Source organism: Tursiops truncatus, chromosome 13 (assembly GCF_011762595.2).
Source record: "Tursiops truncatus isolate mTurTru1 chromosome 13, mTurTru1.mat.Y, whole genome shotgun sequence".
Classification (NCBI taxonomy): Eukaryota; Metazoa; Chordata; class Mammalia; order Artiodactyla; family Delphinidae; genus Tursiops; species Tursiops truncatus.
In genome coordinates this window covers 61520869-61539896 of record NC_047046.1, presented here as the reverse complement: position 1 = coordinate 61539896, position 19028 = coordinate 61520869, and the positions used below count along the sequence as shown (strand labels likewise).

Below are 19028 nucleotides of genomic sequence, written 5' to 3'. Positions count from 1 at the left end.
TTGACAAATACAGTCTGTGAGCCAAATCTGGCTTGCCTCTGTCTTTGATTATTTATTTATTTATTTATTTAAGCTGTGCCGGGTCTTAGTTGCAGCATGTAGACTTCTTACTTGTGGCAAGCACTCTTAGTTGCGGCACGCATGCAGGATCTAGTTCGCCAACCAGGGATCAAACCCAGACCCCCTGCACTGGCATGGAGCCTTACCTATTGGACCACCAGAGAAGTCCCTCTTTTTTGATTCTTATATTGTACATTTTTTGCTCTCCTTTTTCTTTGAACATAAGTTTCAAAAGCTATTTTATCAACTAGCTACTGCAGCTAACAACCAGCCCCAAACTTAAAATAAGCTTCAAACAACAATCATTTCTTATTTCTCATGATTCTAAGGGTTGACTCTGTTGGCTTCTAGCCTGCGTCAGTGTGGTTGATCTCTGCAGTCTGCTAGTGGCTCAAGTGGGGCTGGACAGTATAAGAAGGACTCATTCCCATATTTGGCAGTATTGGCAGCCTGTTTGGTCTTGGGGTGGGAACAGGGCTCAGCTGGAATTACTTGTCTCAGCTCATCCTCCAATAGTCCAGGCTTCTTCACATGATAGTCTCAGAATTCTAGAGCAGTAAGAGAGGGCAAGATCCAATGCAAAACCAGTTTTGTTTTGTTTTTTATTTTATTTATTTGGCTGCATCGGGTCTTAGTTGTGGTGCACAGGCTCTTTGTTGTGGTGTGTGGGCTCCTGTCTAGTTGTGGTGCACAGGCTTAATTGCCCTATGGCATGTGGGATCTTAGTTCCCCGACCAGGGTCCAAATCCGCATCCCCTAATTTGGAAGGTGGTTCTTAAACACTGGACTACCAGGGAAGTCCCACACAACCAGTTTTTAATCCTCTGTTTTTCTAATATTTGCTAGATATAGACTCCACCTCTCAACGGAAAAGTAGCAAGGTCACAATACAAAGGGTGAGTGCACAGGCATGGGAAGAATTATGGTGGTTATTTCCACAGTCAACCTACCAAGTTACCTTACCAAAAGCACTGCAATTAAGTTAAAAGGCAAACGACAAACTTGGAAAATATTTACAATTCAAATATAGCTAACACATCAGGAGCTGTCTTAAACTGTTAAGAAAAAGATCAAACCACCATACCTAAATGGCTAAAGGAAATGGACAGTCTCCAAAAAAGGAAATACAAATGTCTTTAGCCATATATTTGTGGAAAAGGAGAAGAGGGAAATTTTTAAGGTCAATTAGATAATCTTTAAAAAACTAATTGCTTCTTGATTCCCTGGTACAAAATTTTTTGAAGTCCAAAAAGCTACATAGTGAAAAATCTCTCTTCTTCTCTACACTACATTTGTCATGGTTTGATTTTATTTATGAAAGATTTTGCCATACAGGAAGTTTTGGTATTTCAAAATTTTCAAACATTTCAATCGTTTTTTTATGGCTCCTGGATTTGTCATAAGTTTCTGACTCTGTGATTATTTAAAAATCAAAACATTAAAACTCCTCCATGATTTCTTTTACTAACTTTTTAGAAAAATATTTAAATCTTTGATCCCTTGAAATTACCCTGATATAAGGGGTGAAGTACAGATCTACCACCATGTGTTGAATTACCTATCTCTCTACGACTGATTTAAAAGGTCATCTTTTTCATAAACCAAATTCCTGCATATATGAACATTTGGAGGTAGGCAGGTAAGCTGATCGGGGGTGTGGGAGAAACATAACTGAAGTTGCAGAACCTTTCCCTTTCACTTAGCTGACCTAGTGAGCGACTGCAGGACAACAGTCACAGTTCACCTAAGAGAACTACTGAAGGACATTTAACCACCAACAGCATAGAAAACCAATGTTTTTTCATACGAAAACTGTATTTGAGCATAAAAATTTAATACACAATCAGAAACCACTATTCTATCAATAATGACATTATTATCTCATCTAAGAACACAGAAATTAAGGTGTAAGGAATGCCATGAGGAAATAATGCTTTAAAGTCCTATTCAGTTTACTTTGTTAAGATGAAATTTATTTGGCTCTGGTCACAGTTCCATCATGTTTACTTTCTTTGTAAGTTCAGCTTCAACAGTATCCTAAAGGAAGAAAGAAACAGCATAAATATTATAAATAAGGACATAAAGAAGGTGCTCTAACTTCTAATGTTATTTAAAATACGGGAAGCAAAAAGGAAAAACATTGAAACAGAAATTTTTTAAAATACGATTACAAAATATTAAATATTCTTTGAGATATTCCCCTTGCTTTTATATCTCCCCACTTCCCACACCCCAAAAGTTTTCAGACTCCTGATGCTATTAAACATTAAAAGGTGGGGGGGAACCTTTAGAGAGGTGAATGACTGCAGTGATACTTGAATAGATTTTTCTGACTTTTACTCCTTAAACAACATACTTCTGCAATGTCTCTCACATCACTCTTTTCCAATCTCATTGCCACTGTTCTCATTACTTCTCATCTGGCCTAAACAGGCCAACTAGTTTCTGCAATTTTCTTTTTCCCTCCTCCAATCCACCCTATACACTGATTCCAGAAAAATCTTCTTAAACAACTGGCCTGATCAAAAAGCATAACCTTTATCACATTTTCTTTAGCTTAAAAAACAAGGTAACACAGAACAACTTTCAGTGGTCCCCTACAGCCTCCAAGAACAACCTTCTTTATATTTAAGGTCCTTCATCTCATAAACCAATTGACCTTCTTCAGCCCTATCTTCCACTGCATACTCCTAAGCAGCTGGACTGCTTCACTTGCTGAAGCTTGAAAAAGTCCTCCATTTTTCAGCTCTTATGCTTTTGTTAATTCCTTCTGCCTAGAATATTCTATGTCTCTCCACCCTCCTTTTCCATCCAGGAAAATCTATACAAAATTTTAAAAGACCACTATGTACTTTTTATGAAAAAAAAAGATACGTATATGCCATAAGAGTATTAAAAGATGCATGGTAATGATACACAGCAAGTCTGGGACTGTGGCTCACCTCTGAGTAGAAAGGAAAGAAGGAGGAGAAAGGGAGCTTTAGCTATGTCAGCATTTATTTTTTAAAAATCGGAAGGAAAAAATGGAACTACTTACTAATTCTCGCTTTGCTTCTTCAATTTTCACCTGAGCAAGAGATGGATTCTTTTAAAGGAAAATAAAATAAGGAAGGTTATGTTGCCTCAGCTAGGATGCAAGGGGAAAAAGAATGTAACAATCCTTTTCAAAAGGCAAAAAATGTTGTGGAAAGTATATCCAATGTACATACAATACTAAAATTCAGCACAGACTTTATTTATTTATTTTTTAAATATTTATTTGGCTGCACCGGGTCTTAGTTGTGGCATGTGGGATCTTTAGTTGCAGAATGCGAACTCTTAGTTGAGGCTTGTGGGATCTAGTTCTCTGACCAGGGATCGAACCCGGGCCCCCTGCATTGGGAGCATGGAGTCTTAGCCACTGGACCACCAGGGAAGTCCCTCAGCATAGATTTTAAATCCTTAAACATGGACCCAGTATTTTCATGATCATTTAGTGCCCTTGGGGAAAGGTGGAAAAGAGGAACATTTTTGTTTGTTTGTTTCATAAAAATAATTACCGGCATTAAATCTAAATAGGACTCCAATTTTTTCTTCAAAGGTATAGTCTGTCGTTTTAGTTCTGCCAATTTCTGGGGGTGAAAAAAACACAGAGTAATAGAGATATTCACAATGCAACTAAACACTGTCTATTTCTGAAATAAAACATGACAAAGCATTAACATTAGGATAGTTTAAATAATGTATCAAATAAAGAGTTTCAAAGATAAATGGATAACAAATGGAAACAATCCTTAGAAGATGCTAAAATAGGCAAGTTATACTCCCATTTATTAAGAATAAGATTTAAGTATGCTGCCTAGGAATACAAAACAATGTAATTAAGAGGAATCAGAACATCAGGGAATAATTAAGAGTCTCAAATACATATTTATGAATTGCCAATTTTAAATTCCAAAAATCAAACTACAAAAAAATCTTAAGAAAAAAAAGTAAAACAAAACCTTTCATTTCTCCCTCTTCCCATGAAAGATAAAACCCTTATACAATCTAAAACCCCAGAATTGCATTCTACAGGAGTATGGGACCTGTGTTTTACTGAAAGAGAATAAAGAGGAGGACCTAGGTGGTTAGCACATAGTCCCTTGATACACTCATTCAATAAATAAATCAATAACATATAACTGACTCCAGCAAAGAGTTTCTAGCATATAGTAATAAATAAAGGAAACCAAACAAATGGAAGAAGATATATAGATAAACAAGTAATAAAGATATAAATACTGGTGAACATAAAGTACAGCGGTAAAGGAAAATAAATCAGGTCAATAGTGAATAAAGCTCTTTAAAAAGAAACAAATGGAAAAGTAGATTGTGCACTAACATTTTAAAGAAAGTTAAATTGGGTTAAAGTAAGCGTACTTCTGAAAGTGCTACCAGTGACTGATGAGACAGGGAAGCATCCATTCCTCTGGCTGAAAGTTGCTCCTACAATTACAAAAACAGGGAGTTCAGTTTAAAAAATTATTTTGCAAGTGACCCTCATGAAATATTTTCAATATATAACATAGTAAAGAGAAGCTATAAATCATAGATGAAGGACTACACCTGCTCCTAAGCACTTTTATGTTGCATGCGAGTCATTTCAGACAGAGATTTGTGACAAGATGGGGGCAGTGCTTAAGAGCCTGAGCTTCCGGGCCTGGCAGCCTGCATTTGAATTGGGATCTGCTGTTAAGTAGCTGTGTAACCTTGGGCAAGTTACCCGCCTTCAACGCAGTTCCCTGGTCGTAAAAAGGGAATAACAATACTGCCTATTTCTGAGGATGAAAGTTGCAAGTAAGTCTGAAGCGAGCTAAATATATTCAGTCCTTCATACAAACCTCTGCAGCTCTAATTCCAGACCTGAACTCCTCTGACTTGGCTTTTAGGAAGTCCATGTTCTGAAGACGATTGTCAACTTTGGTCCTTTCCATAGACAGATGCAACTCTGCCTTCTTGAGATCCCTTTAAAAAATGAAGTTGAGAACATTTTCTTCTCAGTGAAATTATTATAAAAAGGAAGCTCTACCACTTTTTCGATTCAACTCTGGATTAGTCAAGAGTATCAAGAGGAGATAACACACTTGCTGGATTTTCTACCATAAATTTTATATCCCAGACTGGCTACCAAGCACCCTTCTAGGTCATCTTTCCCTCCATGTTGCCATCTGGGATTTTCCTCAAGGAATACTAAATAATTTTAAGATTAATTTATGCCAATTATTCTTGGAGAAAGTAGATCTGCTGCTCAAAAAAGTGACTTAACAGATCCTAAAGTCAATTTGAATTATGGAGGTCCCAAAGTCCTCTCTCCTAAATGTGACATGACACAGTGCTTTGCATATACATAGTCAATATTTGTTGGATAAATTTACACACCAGTAAATTACTTGTGCATACACATACTCCTGATCCCCAGCATCTAATCTCTGGGGCTACAGGGACCTAAAGAAGGTCCAAAGCATCAAGAGGGATACCAGAGCTCTAGTAAGAAAGGGCAACAAAATATAACATGACTTTAAGTTGCACCATAGTTTATAAGTAAAAAAAAAAAAATTCACATACATTTTGAAAATTATAAACAGGTTATTTGTAAAACACAGAAAAAAGAAACTGTATAAAGTAGAAGGTAAAAATATGTACTCAACCACTCCTACCTTCACCCAAGTCATTTTCTACTTAAAAAAACATTTTATCTTCCCATTTCCTAATGTGTTGTTTTAAATCATATCTATGGCCCAAACTAATGTCCTGTTACTGCCTTTATAATAAAAATTGTCACCACTTCCAACTCAATTACTTACTCTTGTAGACATTTTTCTAATACTAAAGTTGCAGTTAGATTTTTCTCAAGTTTTGCCAATTCAAGCTTGATTTCTTCGTTTTTGGATTTGGTGCAAAAAAGATCAGAGGTCAAATCATTCACTGCAGGGATAAAACTAAAAGAAGAATCTAGTCACGTAAATGGACATTAAAGACAATAATTACAATTATTCCTCATTTCTAAAACTGATTTTATTTCTATGTGGATTCTTCTTTAACCATGCTGTTTCATACCTCTATACTATTTTACACGCTGTTCTCACTGTCTGGAATAACCTTCTTCAGCTGGCAAATTTCCATTTGTCCTTCAAAACTCAAATAAGATTTACTCCCATTCTGGAATTTACTACTCCTTCCTCTGTGCTTCCTAGCTACAGCTTGTACATTACTGTAGTATTGCAGCTGTCATACTCTGTTATAATTTTACATGTCCATCTCTGTTAATTTACCATGAGCAGAGACCGTACTTGCTGGCACTCATTATTCTATTCATTTCTGCTTCCCCAGTGCCTATATGTATAGCTATACATATATATATACACACACACACATATATATAGGGAGGGAGGAAGGGAGAGGGAGACAGGTAGTTACATAAAGAGTTATATAGATTATATGCCTAGGATATAATTAGTATTTGGTGAATTGACTTAATTGACTGCTGAATTGACTTAATTCAAGTCTAGATTTCTGCTGCCATACGGCCCACATGATCTTATATCTAAAACTCTACTATTTAAGTGTGTGTGTGTATATATATTTATATATATATATTTGCATATATTCCAAGCTCTTATATTAGCAGTTAAGCAGAATGGCCACATAATTCTCTGATTATAAGTTGTAGCAGTAGTCCTAGCTAAGATGCAGCCAACAGTGATAGTCCTATGGACTTTTGAGTCAGACCGGGTTTGAATCCCAACCCTGCCATTTACTAGCTCAGAGAAATTATTTAACTCACCTCTCCTGAGCCTCAGTTTCCTCTTAAGGTTGTTAGAAGGATAATGTCATTATATAGGTGAAATGCCTGTCACAAAGAACTGAAGGTCTTTAACCTACTCTATCCAATAGGGTAGGGACATAACCAAAAATCACTACTCTATGCTCAACAGATGATTTAGCCTACTGCTCTTTTTACTGTTTATACGGAATGATGTGATACCTAATCCCTTTTCAAATATACATGAGAACCAGCCTTCACAAACCTAATCCTGAAAGAAGAAAACACTAAAATTTAACCAATACCAAGTTTATCTGAAGTAATTATACATACTCACTAGCAATGATAAGGAGTTAACTAAATTCAGTATTTCTGCATACACTGCTAATTTCCTATACAGAATTACCCTGAGAAACAAAAGCTCCTTAGGTCAAGGCCTTACAGTGTATATGACTGCAGAAATTAAAATTGTCACAAGAATTACCTAGCTAGTGAGGTATCCTTTGTTTCAAGGGCCACAGCACCGTCAACCAAAGCATTCAGATACCTGGAACCAGTGCTAGAGAGATTGGCAGGGGAAAAATTCACACTCTCCAGGAGAAGGTCTTGAAGATGCTTAGCTGAAAAGATGTAAGAGTTTTATGGTGACTAAGATCTTTGTTTTGCTTTAATTTTTAACAGCTTTATTGTAATCTTTCACATAACATATAATCCACTCACCTAAAGTATTTTAGAACATTTTCATCACCCCAAAAAGAAATCCCACACTCCTCAGTCATTATTTTCCAGCTACCCAACCCATGAAGCCCTAGCAACCACTGACCTACATTCTATCTCTATTCATTTGCCTAATTTGGACATTTCATATAAATGTTATCATATAATATGTGATCCTCTGTGACTGGTTTCTCTCACTTAGCATAACGGCTTCAAGGTTCATCCGTTCTGTATCAGTCAGTACTTCATCCTTTTTTAATGGAAGAATAATATTCCATTGTACAGATTTACCATATTTTATTTATCCATTCATCCATTGATGAACATTTGGATTGCTCCCACATTTTGGCTATTATGAATAATGCTGCTATAAACACTCACGTATGGGTTTTTACATAAACATATGTTTCCATTTCTCTTGGGTATATAACTAGGAGTGGAACTACTGGTCATATGGTAACTCTATGTTTAACTATTTGAAGAACTGCTAGACTGTTTTCCAAAGCTACTAATTTTTACATTCCTGTCAGAAATGTATGAAGGTTCCAATTTCTCCACAGTGTCATCTTCACCAACAGCTGTATTATTTATTTTTTTTGCACAGTGATCATTCATAGAACTGAATAATGATCAGTAAAATGATAATCCAAGACCTTGTCTTTTTGATTATAGCCATCCTTGTAGGTGTGAAGTGGAATGTGGTTTTGATTTGCATTTCCCTGATGGCTAATGATGCTGTGCTTGCTGGCCATTTGTATATCTTCTTGGGAGAAATGTATATTCATATCGCTTAACCTTTCTTTTTGGCCACAGCTTATGGGATCCTAGTTCCTTGACCAGGGATAGAACCTGGGCCCCTGCAGTGGAAGCGTGGGGTCCTAACCACTGGACTGCCAGGGAATTCCCTCCCTTATCCATTTTTAACTGGGTTGTCTCTTTATTATTCAGTTGTAAGAATTCTTCATTTATTGTAGATATAAGTCCCTTATCAGATATACAATTTGCAAATATTTTCTCCCACTCTGTGGGCTGTCTTTTCATCTACTTGATGGTATCCTTTGAGGACAAAAGTTTTTAATTCTGATGATGTCCAATTTACCTACTTTTCTTTTGTTGCTTGTGTTTTTGGTATCATTGCTAAGAAACCATTGCCAAATCCAAAGTTATGAAGATATACACATATGCTGTCTTCTGAGTTTTAGATTCAGCTCTTACTTTTAGGTTTTTCATTCATTTTGAGTTAATTCTTATATATGTTATGAGGCAGGGTCCAATTTCATTCTTGGACCCTGCCTCATAACATATATATATATGTTATATATATATAACATGTGGATATCCACCTATCCCAGCACTGTTCACTGAAAAGGCTATTCTTTCCTCCATTAAATTGTCTTGTCATCTTTGCCAAAAATCAATCCACCAGGAGTCTGACTTCCAACATAACAGTGTGAGGAACTCTGCTCACCTACACTCCAGTGAAACTGGTGAAAATTGTAAAAAAAAAACCAAAAAGCAAAACAAAGATATACCCCCCAAAACAAAACACAACCATTTAAAGCTTCTGGAAATGCTCCTAAGGACAAACAGCAAATGAAGAAACATCTGTTCAAGAAAATCTATTAAAATTCAGTGAGGGGGCTTCCCTGGTGGCATAGTGGTTAAGAATCTGCCTGCAAATGCAGGGGACACGGGTTCGAGCCCTGGTCCGGGAAGATCCCACATGTCACGGAGCAACTAAGCTCGTGTGCCACAACTACTGAGCCTGCACTCTAGAGCCTGTGAGCCACAACTACTGAGCCCGTGTGCCACAACTACTGAAGCCTGCACGCGTAGTGCCCATGCTCCGCAACAAGAGAAGCCACTGCAATAAGAAGCCCGTGCACTGCAACGAAGACTAGCCCCTGCTCACCGCAACTAGAGAAAGCCCGTGTGCAGCAACGAAGAGCCAACACAGCCAAAAATAAATAAATAAATAAATTTATTAAAAAAAAAAAGACAAGGAGAAAATCTTGAAAACAGCAAAAGAAAAATGACATATACTAGGAAACCTCAGTAAGATTAACAGTCAACTTCTTGACAGAAACAACGGAGCCCAAACGGCAACAGGATAACATATTCAAAGTGCTCAAAGAGCAAACTGTCAAGCAAGAATCCTACAGGTAGCAAAGCTTTCTTTCAAAAATAAATGCAAAATGAAGACTCCCAGATAGACAAAAACTGAGAGAATTTCATTGTCACCAGACCTTAAAGGTAAATGCAGAATTATAAAGAGCATAAATGCATTTTTTTCTTCATTTTTCTCTTAACTGACTTAAAAAGCAATTGGATAAAGTAATATTTATATAAGGTATTGTTGGGTTATAGAAATGTATCAGCACAAAGGATGTGGTGGTAGTAAAGGTGTAAAGGGCTAAGGAAATGACTACAGATGGTTAAGTAATAATATAACAGTATACTGTTGAGTCCATAATATTATTAGATGTAATATGTGTAACAATAATACCACAAAAGCGGGGAAAAGAGGAACAGAGCTACACAGGAGCAACATTTCTCTATCTCACTGGAATTAAGCTAGTACAAATATGAAGCTGAGCTGGTAAGATTTATTTGCAAACCTCAGAGCAACACTAAAAAGAACTGAAAAAAAAGAAGTAAAAAATCACTTTAGAAATTTATATGTTACGTTAGAAAATATTTACTTAATGCAAAAGAAAGCGATAAGGGAAAAATAGCGAAACAAAAAAAGATGTAATATATAGAAAATGAAAAGTAAATTGGCAGATATAAATACAACTATATCAATAATAACATTAAATGGGAATGCATTAAACAATCCAACCCAAAGGCAGATATTATAAGACTGAAAAAAACAATAGGATCCCACTACATGCTGTCTATAGGAGACACACTTCACATTCAGAGATACAAATTCAGGCATAACTCAGAGATACTGGGGTTCCAGAACACTGCAATAAAGCAAATATTGCAATAAAGAGAGTCACGTGAATTTTTTAGTTTCCCAGGACATATAAAAGTTATGTTTATATTATACTGTAGTCTATTAAGTGTGCAATAGCATTATGCCTAAAAAACAATGTACATACCTTAATTTAAAAATACCTTATTGCTAAAAAATGATAACCACATCTGAGTCTTCAGTGAGTTATAATCTTTTTGCTGGTGGAGGGTCTTGCCTCGATGTTGATGGCTGCTGACTGATCAAGGTGATGGTTGCTGAAGGCTGGGCAATTCTGTGGCAATTTCTTAAAATAGGACAACAGAGTTCGCCACATTGATTTGACTTTTCCTTTCACAGATGATTTCCCTGTAGCATGCAATGCTGTTTGACAGCATTCTACCCAAGAACTTCTTTCAAAACTGGACTCAATCCTCTGAAACTCTGCCACTGCTTTAATCAAGTAAGTTACGTAATATACTAAATCTTTTGTTGTCATTTCAACGATCGTCACAGCATCTTCACCAGAGTAGATTCCTTCTCAAGAAACCACTTTCTTCGCTCATCCATCAGAAGCAACTCCTCATCCATGAAAGTCTTATCATGAGATGGCAGCAATTCAGTCACATCTTTAGGCTGCACTTCTAAGTCTAGTTCTCTTGCTATTGCCACCACACCTGCAGTTACTTCCTCCACTGGAGTCTTGAACCCCTCAAAGTCATCCATGAGGGCTGGAATCAACTTCTTCCAAACTCCTGCTAATGCTGATATTTTCACCTCTTCTCACGAATCACGAATGTTTTCAGTGGCATCTAGAATGGTGAATTCTTTCCAGAGGTTTTCAATTTACTTTGCCCAGATCCATTAGAGGAATCACTATCTATGCCAGCTATAGCCTTATGAAATGTATTTATTAAAGAATGACTTGAAAGTGGAAATGACTCACTGGAGTAGCACTTTTAATATCCTTCAAGAACTTTTCTTTTGCTTTCACAACTTGGCTAACTGTCTGGCATAAGAGCCCTAGCTTTCAGCCTGTCTTGGTTTCCAACATGCCTTCCTCACTAAGCTTCATCATTTCTAGCTTTTGATTTAGAGTGAGAGGCATGTGACTTCCTTTCACCTGAACACTTAGAGGCCACTGTAGGGTTATTAATAGGACTATTTTCAATTTGTTATGTTTCAGGGAATATGGAGGCCCAAGGAGAGGGAGAGAGAAATGGAAAAGTCTGAAACATTGTGAGAATTACCCAAATGTAAGAGATACGAAGTGAGCAAATACTATTGGAAAAATGATAGATTTGCTCAACACAGGGTTGCCACAAAACTTCAATTTGTAAAAAAAGACCCCTCAATATCTGTGAAGTGCAATAGAGCAACGTGCAATGAAAATAAAGGATGGAAAAAGATATATAATGCGAACAGCAACCACAAGAAAGCTGAAGTGGCTATACTAATATCAGATAAAATAGACTTTTTAACAAAAAATGTTACTAGAGATAAACAGGGACATTTTATAATGATAATACCGTCATATGATACAAAGTATTCCCCCATTACAATGGAATGAAATTAGAAATTAGAAAGAAATTTGGGAAACTCATAAACATGTGGAATTAAACAACATACTCCCAATAACCAATGCGTCAAAAAGAAATCAAATCCTTTGAGGTGAATGAAAATGAAGACATAACATACCAAAACTTAGGGGATGCACCTAAACCAGTGCTTAGAGGGAAATTTATACTTGTAAATTCCTAGGTTAAAAAAGAAGAAAGATCTCAAATCAATAGCCTAAGCTTAAAACATTTAAAAAAGAAGAGCAGACTAAACCTAAAGCAAGCCAAATGAACGAAATAATAAAGAACAGAGTGAAAGTTAATAAAATAGATTTAAAAAGAAGAAAAAAATCATTAAAACCAAAGGCTAGTTCTTTGAAAAGCTCAACATACTTCAAAAACCTTCACCTAGATTTAAAAACAAAAATTTTTTTTGTATTGGAATATAGTTGATTAACAATGTTGTGTTAGTTTCAGATGTACAGCAAAGTGATTCAGTTATACATGTAGAGTACCTATTCTTTTTCAAATTCTTTTCCCATTTAGGTTATTACAGAATACTGAGCAGAGGGACTTTCCTGATGGCACAGTGGTTAAGACTCCATGCTCCCAATGAGGGGGCCTGGGTTCGATTCCTGACTGGGGAACTAGATCCTACATGCATGCTGCAATTAAGAGTTTGCATGCCACAACTAAGGAGCCGGCAAGTCGCAACTAAGGAGCCCACAAGCCGCAACTAAGGAGCCTGCCTGCTGCAACTAAGACTCAACATGACCAAATAAATAAATATTAAAAAAATTAAAACAATGGCAATAAAATAAACTATAAAGCACACCACTATGAATATCAGGTGACTGTTATTTCCTTAAATATATATATATAGAGAGAGAGAGAGCAGACTTTCCTGTGCTATAACCTTCACCTAGATTGACTAAGAAGAAAAAAGACTCAAATTACTAGCATCAGAAGACAGTACATTCCACTGATCTACCTACTTAATAAAAAGGATTATAAAGGAATACTATGAACAATTGTACCCAGAAATTTAGATAGATGAAATGGACAAATTCCAAAAAGGGCACTAACTACTGAATCTAATTCAAGAACAAGTAGATAATCTAATAGACTTACAGTAAGCAAAGAGACTGAATTAGTAATCAAAATCTACCCACAAAAAAAGCTCAGGTCCAGATGGTTTTACCATTGAGTTCTATAGATTACATAAAGAATTAATACCAATTCTTCATCAACTATTCCAAAAAATAGGAAGGACGGAATAATTCTCAACTGTTTCTGTGAGGCCAATATTATCCTGACACTAAAACCAGAAAAAGACATATTAAAAGGAAAGAAAACTACGGACCACTATCTGTTATAAATATGGATGCAAAAATTCTCAACAAAATACTAGCAATTGAATCCAGCAACCTATTAAAAAATTATACACCATGAGGACGTGGATTTATCTTATGGATAAATGTTGGATTAACGTCTGAAAGCCAATTCATGTAACACATCATATCGACAGAATAAAAAACTAAAGTCATATGATCATCTCAATAGACAGAAAAAGCATCTGACAAAATCCAGCACTCTTTCGTGATATGGACACTCAACAAAGTAGGATTAGAAAGAAACTTCCTCAACCGGAAAAAGGGCATCTACAAAAAACCCACAACTCACATTGTGCTCAACAGTAAAGACTAGATGCTTTCCCTCTAAGATGAGGAACAAGATAAGGATGTCTACTCTAATAGATGTCTACATCTATTCAACATTTTATTGGAGGTTCTAGCTAGGGAAATTTCTTTTAATTTTCCTCCTCAACTGAAGAATTGGCAGTATAAAGAATGAATGTTTTCAATAGTTTCATCTGTATTTGTCACGATTAAAAAGTCTTCATACAGGGCTTCCCTGGTGGCGCAGTGGTTGAGAGTCCGCCTGCCGATGCAGGGGACACGGGTTCGTGCCCTGGTCCGGGAAGATCCCACATGCCGCGGAGCGGCTGGGCCCATGAGCCATGGCCGCTGAGCCTGTGCGTCCAGAGCCTGTGCTCCGCAACGGGAGAGGCCACAACAGTGAGAGGCCCGCGTAACGGGAAAAAAAAAAAAAAAAAGGCTTCATACAAAACTTTTACATCCTTTCCCAATTCCTGAAAATATTTCCAAAATGTTCCAATCTTACGTGCTGCAAAGAACTGTACTGTGCAGAAATAAAAACTAAATCAAAGAAATGATTTTTTGCTCAAAAGTCATTCAAGTCCTGGGGGCTATAGAGTATCACTACTCAAAATTTAGAAACTCTGGAAGCAGGAGTTCCTTAACAGTGTATATGAATCTATATTTGTTACAAGGTTCCATAAATTTTCTGTTCTCTGCTTGACAGCTTTGCTGTCTAAAAGGAGGAAAAACTTAGAAAAGAGGAGTAACAATTAAAGGACGTGGTGGGGGATACTTCCCTGGTGGCGCAGTGGTTAAGAATCCGCCTGCCAATGCAGGGGACATGGGTTCAATCCCTGGTCCAGGAAGGTCCCACATGCCTCAGAGCAACTAAGCCCGTGCGCCACAACTACTGAGCCTGTGCTCCGTGAGCCACAACTACTGAAGCCTGCATGCCACAACTACTGAAGCCCGCGTGCCTAGAGGCCGTGCTCCTCAACAAGAGAAGCCACCACAATGAGAGGCCCACACACCGCAACGAAGAGTAGCCCCCGCTCGCCGCAACTAGAGAAAGCCAGCACTCAGCAACAAAGACCCAACGCAGCCAAAAATAAAAAATTTTTTTTAAATAATAAAAATAATCTTAATATCTTAAAAAAAAAGAAAAAATAAAGTACATGGGGGGTTGGACTTCCCTGGTGGCACAGTGGTTAAGAATCCTCCCACCAATGCAGGGGACACAGGTTTGAGCCCTGGCCCAGGAAGATCAACATACCGCGGAGCAACTAAGCCCGTGTGCCACAACTACCGAGCCTGCGCTCGGAGCCGCTTGTTGCTCCGCAATAAGAGAAGCCACAGCAATGAGAAGCCCACACACTGCAACGAAGAATAGCCCCCGCTCAACGCAACTAGAGAAAGCCTACCCGCAGCAACGAAGACCCAACGCAGCCAAAAATAAATTAATTAATTAATTAAAAAAAAATAAAGTACATGGGGACTTCTCTAGTGGTCCAGTGGGTAAGAATCTGCGCTCCCAATGCAGGGGGCCCAGGTTCAATCCCTGGTCAAGGAACTAGATCCCACATGCGTGCGACAACTAAGAGTATGTCGCAACTAAGAAGTCCACATTCCGCAACTAAGAGCCCACATGCCACAACTAAGACCCATCGCAACCTAAATAAATAAATATTTTAAGAAAACAATAAAGCACATGAAGTGTAGAGTTAAGATATCAATGGTGGCAGGGCTCTTCTGGATACTTTAGTACAGAAAATAGTCAAAATTTTGTATGTATTACTAGAAACATTTTCTACTTAATATATGCCACTCTAAAAAGTACTCAAGGAAAAAAAAAAGTACTCAAGGACAGCCATGAATAATCTTACTTTTAAAATCATTCGAATTTTCATTACATAATAGTATAGACAAAAAGAAAGCTCTTGCAAAATAAGATTTTTCTGGACTCAAAGCCCCTTTCTCCATACTTTAATAACTACTAAAACAAAATCATTTAAAATTTAAACAAGTTTAAAGGCATACGGGAGAGTATGACTACAAAGGAGCATCACAGGGGAGGTGTTTGGGGGTGACAGAACTGTTCTGCATCTTAGCTGTGGGGGTGGTTCTCAGAATCCATGTGTGTTAAAACAGTACACCAAACAAAAAGTCACTTTACTGCATATTAATGTTTTAAAAGAAAACTGGAAAAAAGCACATATGCAATAGATTTACAATATAAATTGCTCTACATTCAAAACAACATATGTAACATATGCCATACACCTGCTTAAGTGTAGGCAAACGTAGATCTCACTTCTTTCCTCTTTTGTATATTCCCAATCTTTATTTTTGTGGTTTGTGTTATAAAAACAATGGATGTGTTGAATACACTTTTTTAAACTACATATGCACAGCAGAAAATTCTCATGCAGTCCCATGAATACATGGCAACAGAGTGATTTGTTCAAGTCACAGTTCATGGCTGCCACCTCAGGTGTCATGATGGCTTATTATAACTAAAGCATGGAGACTGGAAAGAGACCAAAAGATATGTAAGTGAAAAACCACAGGTATCGTATATGTCAGGCTAATAAGTTTAGACTCTTATCTTTTAGGGGTTACTGTTTCACCATCAGAGTATCAATAAAATATATACTATAATGAAATTTATGATAGTTACTATAACAACACAGTGTAAGACAAATCTGGGTAAAATAAAGAAGCAAAACTGGCAAGTAGTCTACACTAAATCAATCTTGTATACTTCAGTGTTAAACAATTTGGTTACCTCTAGTTATTATCTCATTCAACACTCTGGAATTAATCTCACCTTCTGATTCATATTCCCTTGCTTTTTGTTTCAAGTCCTCTATTACCAGGTAGACATCCCTGTCCCGGACCCTGCTGCGTTCTGAAAGGTGATGCAAAATCTGCGTTGTCCGCGGATTCACCTCATATTGTGGAATGGGATGATCTCCAAATATTTTTTTCAACCAGGCAGCAACCTAACCATTACAAGGGATACAAATTTTGTAAGCCTTGTTTTTTGCAATAGCATGAAGAAAATATGGCCAAGAAGTGATGAGTAGCAAAGGAAATGCTTTCCATGAATATTCTGGCATCCTACTTACTTCACATCCTAATTTGTCTTTAGGGAGAGAGATACCAGATGTCAGGAAATAAAAAGTGAGCAAGCACAATAGATAAAACTACCAGAAAACAATCTATCCTTTCCCAAAGCTACGAAAGCAGTATAGGCTAATATTTTACATCACTCGAATAACTTTAAACCTCAATATGCAGGTGCTAAGGCATTATTACAGTTGCAAAGTCTGAAAAAAGGGTTGTCCTCAACACACCACAAGACTCGCAATGCCAGGAAACTCCTAGAGCTGGGATGCGAGACACTGAAGCAGGTCTGGTGTGAAAATTCTGGTAGGAAGCAGCAGTGAACGGCTAGGCTTGGCTGGAAGTTGACTTTGGGTTCAGAAGTCCCCCTCCAGTCTCCAGGGGTAGGTTTCGTACCAGGGGCCTCTCCTCAACCCCTCTCCAAGCTCGAATCCTGGCAGGGAAGGCCGGGAAGGAAGGGAAACTCCCTTTCCAAGGGTGGGGGTGGGGGGCGATGGTCTAAGGAGGGTGGGGCGGGGAGGCTCACAGATCTTGAAGACGGGGCTAGATATGGACCAGCAGAAAAACAAAGTAAAAGTGGCGTGCCCAGGAGATCCGCCGGCAGGGTGGGTGTATGAAAGACGCGGCTTCCGGGATGCCGCAAAGCCCCGCTCCCGCCCCATCACCTGCGCCTCTTTCTCCTCCAGCGCTTCCATAGCCGCCACTCCCGCCACTTCTCGAGCAGCTTCTCGCGGGACAAGCGCCCCGCTTGCTCTGACGACCCCGCCCGCACACCGTTGGGCACGCCCCCTTTGGGGCCCGGGATTTCTGGGAGTTGTAGTTTTTACTAGGACTCCAGGCGCTGAGCCCTTGGACTAGGCTGGTCCAAGGCTTCAGCACTGCAAGGCTCTCCTCCGTTACCACCTCGCAGCTCTCTGCGCTCTCCATGGTATCACCTCCAGAACGAGAACTAAAGCTGCCTAGAGCCAGGCTGTTTTTTCTTTCTAAATGTGCTGGAGACTGTTTTAAAACGGCATACAACTGCTGGCACTGGCACTGCCACTCAGCCATTCTTGCATTCATTTCTTGCGTTTCCTAAAGTTCTCTCCTTCCATCACTCTGTAGTTAACGCCATGAGAGGTTCTTTATATTTCTACGGGAATGTATAGTTTTCTGTGTTTTCCTATTTTTGTTTCATTCTCACAGGAATCCTGTAAAATAGATGGACACACATTATTTTACCTATTTTCACATTAAAACCACACACTCGGAGTATATGACTTGACCAAGATGAGGTGGTAGAGCTGGAATCTGACCACAGTGTTCTGACTCCTATTGGGTGTTTCAGTCTCCTCAGGTTATACCATGCTGCTGTCCACAACCTCCTGTAGTATACTGTTACATTAGGAAACGTAGACCATGGACTTAACTTTCTGTGATATGTGGTTTAACATCAAATTGTGGATAACTTAGTACCAAATATCTTTTTCCTAAGTCATATGCCTATTTTAAATGATTAAACTTTTCAACGAAATTCAACTAACTAGCCAGCACCATACTGTATGGCTTTCTTATTCTTTTTTTGTTTGTTTTGGTTAAATATGTATCTGCTCATTAACTAAATTCCAGATAAGTGGTGGGGAAAGTTATCTTTTTGCCCTTTGTCCACTTTCATCACTACAAGTTTTACAAAATATTCCTGAACTTTGTTTTTACAAACCAAAATTTTACCTGTTCCTACACCTAATTTCCAGGAGGACTGTCGTATGTATCCATGGCTCATCTTGAAAAGAAAGTAGAATATTAGAGAAAGGGATTGATGGCCATATAGTATTTGCAAGCTGTTTTAGGAGATGACTGTTATAACCCATATTTATATGCCCCACCCAAATTAAGGTTTTGTGTAAACCAGGATTTGGTGGATGAAGCTGAAAGATCCTTCTTAGTACAGCCGCAAGTGAAGGCAACGTTAATAGTCTCCACTATCACAAAATACCCAACATCCCCCCACCCACGCCAAATTCTCTACATATCACAAAAATCTCAATATCACCAAAAAATCTGTAGGAGGAACAAAAGTCCCGCCCTGATTTCATTGGGTTGGTATAGAAAGTTATTTTCATCATTTCCCTTTTACTTCAAATGAAAAAGTAAAGTCCCTACTGTCATGAAACTAGTTGCTT

At 38.0% G+C, this 19028-nt stretch overlaps 1 protein-coding gene across 2 annotated transcripts; it reads right to left on the bottom strand.

The window, feature by feature from the left end:
- Positions 1-1873: 1873 nt before the first annotated feature.
- HAUS1 (HAUS augmin like complex subunit 1) lies at positions 1874-17678 on the bottom strand. 2 transcript variants are annotated; one of them, XM_004317664.4, is made up of 9 exons: positions 17532-17677; positions 16568-16742; positions 7329-7464; positions 5886-6020; positions 4923-5046; positions 4462-4527; positions 3600-3671; positions 3098-3145; positions 1874-2097 (listed from the first exon to the last, which is right to left on the bottom strand). In XM_004317664.4, the coding sequence occupies exons 1-9, from the start codon at positions 17559-17561 to the stop codon at positions 2047-2049; spliced, it is 837 nt and encodes a 278-aa protein (XP_004317712.2). In that variant the 5' UTR covers positions 17562-17677; the 3' UTR covers positions 1874-2046. The 2 variants fall into 2 exon arrangements, with proteins under 2 accessions (XP_004317712.2, XP_019792540.2); XM_019936981.3 differs by lacking the exon at positions 5886-6020 and having other exon boundaries at positions 17532-17678.
- Between the last annotated feature and the right edge of the window lie 1350 nt (positions 17679-19028).